The sequence below is a fragment of the Sinocyclocheilus anshuiensis genome, unplaced genomic scaffold, assembly GCF_001515605.1.
Source record: "Sinocyclocheilus anshuiensis isolate Anshui unplaced genomic scaffold, SAMN03320099.WGS_v1.1 scaffold2292, whole genome shotgun sequence".
In the NCBI taxonomy this organism is placed as follows: Eukaryota; Metazoa; Chordata; class Actinopteri; order Cypriniformes; family Cyprinidae; genus Sinocyclocheilus; species Sinocyclocheilus anshuiensis.
The window spans coordinates 4,305-7,113 of record NW_015544454.1 but is presented as its reverse complement, the minus strand read 5'-3'; the positions used below and the strand labels follow the sequence as shown (position 1 = coordinate 7,113).

At 36.0% G+C, this 2,809-nt stretch overlaps 1 protein-coding gene across 1 annotated transcript in view; it reads right to left on the bottom strand.

Annotated features, from left to right (window-relative positions):
• LOC107698180 (cyclic AMP-responsive element-binding protein 3-like protein 4) overlaps positions 1-2,809 on the bottom strand; it is a gene marked incomplete at its 5' end in the record, with an annotated part of 6,757 nt that continues 3,948 nt past the window's right edge. Inside the window, 4 exons of the mRNA XM_016499137.1 lie at positions 1-279; positions 390-606; positions 1,891-1,987; positions 2,070-2,189. Of these exons, the coding sequence (XP_016354623.1) occupies positions 264-279; positions 390-606; positions 1,891-1,987; positions 2,070-2,189 (450 nt within the window). The remainder of the gene's footprint in view (positions 280-389; positions 607-1,890; positions 1,988-2,069; positions 2,190-2,809) is intronic.

The window sequence follows — 2,809 nt, the reverse complement described above, 5'->3', positions numbered from 1 at the left end:
TGCGCAGCTGTATTTTCAGCATCATTACTCCAGTCTTCAGTGTCACATGATCTTCAGAAATCAGATTTGAAGCTGATTTCAAACCTCACTCATGTGTGCAATGATATCCGATCAGTGTCAGATGAGTAAAAATTTACTTAATAAAAAACCACGCACAAACAAGAGTCCTTAAATCAAACATTGATATGATTATTGTTGGGTTGTGACTCACTAAAGCACATAATGATTATCCTCTGATGATGATGATGAAGAGCGCTGCAGGCTCAGACACACCTGTATCTGTGTTCAGAGAGAATAAATAAAGGCATGTCAGAGAAACTCTTCTCTTGGCTTTGTTTCAGACGATGTGCCACACCTGTCCCAGCGCTAAACAGGTCGAGTCGCCTCACATTTCATCAGCGTGCGGTGGTTTGTCTGCGTCTGCGTTTCCTTCCGCCGCGGCCGAGCCGTTCCTCTGGCCTCCACTCCAATCCTGCGGCCCGTCTGCGTCTGCAGGTTTGTGTTCGGATGCGGGCGGCAGAGGCTCTGAAGACATCGGATCATCTTCTACAGGATCCTCCAGGAGCGGAAGAGAGTCCACCTCATTCAGGATGCTTCTGGAAATCACTGAAATCAGAAACACTGCATCTTACAGAAGTCAAGGGCTTCTGAACAAGACTTAATAATACATTTCACACTGATATGATATCTGCACTCGGACCCGTATTACCGGTATCGGCACTGGTTGGGTGTTAGGTGGTCATACAAGCTTTTAATTCTAAACATGAAATTGTAAAAAATTATTTTAATTACTTTACATGTAAACTTTTAATATTACTTTATTTATTTTAACTAGGTTACTTCAAAGCTTTGAATTTTAGTTTTTAACTAGTGTAATTCTAAGCTTTTAATTTCATTTATTTTAACTAGTTTATTTCCAAACATTCAGTTTTATTTATTTTTATTTATAGTTTGATTCTAAATGTATGTTTATTCATTCTAACTAGTCTAATTCTAAACTTTTAAATGTATTTTTTATTTTAACTAGTTAAACTGTCATCTTTAATTATATTTTTAACTTGTTTAATTCTAAATTTATAATTGTATTTTGTATTTATTTTAACTAGTTAAATTCCAACATTTTAATTCTATTTTAACTTGTTTAATTCTAAATTTATAATTTTATTTTGTATTTATTTTAACTACTCTAATTCTAAACTTTAAATTTTTTATTTTTTTATTTTAACTAGTTTAATTCGGAACTTTTCATTTTATTTTATGTTTATCTGAACTAAAATTAAAATGAAACTGAACTTTTTAATATTATAGTAATATTATATGAATAGTTAGTATTTAAATAAAATGATTAGCTTACAGACTTAAAGGATTAGCTTATCCCAAAAATTATCTAAAACAACATGTAGAAATATGCACAGTATACGCTGTTGCTAAATTTCCAGGTATTATTGTTTGTTACCATGGCAACTGCAACAGCAATAACGCCCCTTAGCTGTTATAAATTCACTGTAAACCACAGCTTCACAGGGGTTATTGCTTTTATAAAACAGTTATTCCATATACGTAGTACGGTTTCACAAAATAAAACAGAGCAAATAAAGTGTAATGATATTAATAAAAACAGTATTCTTCCACCAAACAATGTAGCTCCTCAGAATCAGTTGTGGTTGCTACAAAGTGGTTGCCGAGCAACACACAAACGTAAACAAAGGTGTATGTTACTTTGTAGAGTAATTTACAACAGCTTCGAACGCGGCTCAGCCAATCAGAATCAAGCACCGGAACTCTCTGCTTTATAATGTTTGTTTACCAACACTGTTCTTTTGCGCTCAACAGGAGAAACTTTAGCGGTCATGTAAGGTTCAGTAGTGATGTTTAGTGAGCGCGTCTCACCGGCGGCCGGAGCGTAAGTGTCCTCCGCCGACGGAGAACGACGGCTGAACGGACTGTAACTGGGGAAGATGAGCAGAGCCAGAGAGAAGAGGAGGATCTGTGAGGAGCAAGAACACACTCGTGAGATCCACAGTCTGGTGCTTGTATTAATGATCTGAGCAGACAGAGATGGATCGGACCATGATGCACGTGCTCGTCTGTGCCGCTTTGGTGGCCGTTTGCTTGATCAAAGCCTGCAGTTTGTGCAGCTGAGCCACAAGAGTCCTGAAACACACACGATGACCACACAAACTACATGAAAATTACTCAATTCTGGATTATTTTTATTCTGCTGAATGAAACCCAGTGCGTTTCTGACTAACGCTGAGCTGCTGACGCCAGTGTCACACGTTCTCACTAAATATGATGCATTTCATTGTGTTTCTTCCTTTGAGAATCATTTGTGTGGTGATTAGTCTTATATTCTCCATTAAACAGCAGAAAAACACCACAAACACATGATTCCTGTCTGAATCTGATCAGTTCTCAGCCCATTTTCACACGTTATTTTATTTCTGATCCTGATTTCAAGGTCAGAATTATGATCCAGAGACAGTGCAGACATGAGCATGTTTTCTGATTTTACTGCATCCAAACAGACAGAGAAAAATCTTATTTTTGCATTAAATGGAGAATTTGAACATTTTTTCCACTCCTTAGACTGTAAATGGCACTTTTTGAGTAATACTTTTTGTTATTAAAACCAAAAATGTTGACATTTGACTGCTTTGATAAGTGCGTGTATAAAGCTGATATATACATATTATTTTTAATGCACTTATATATATATATATATATATGGATGTGTGTGTGTATAAAAATTTGGAAAATCATCTTTTTTTTTTTACTCCGCATCATCAAATGAGGTCATATCAGCAGG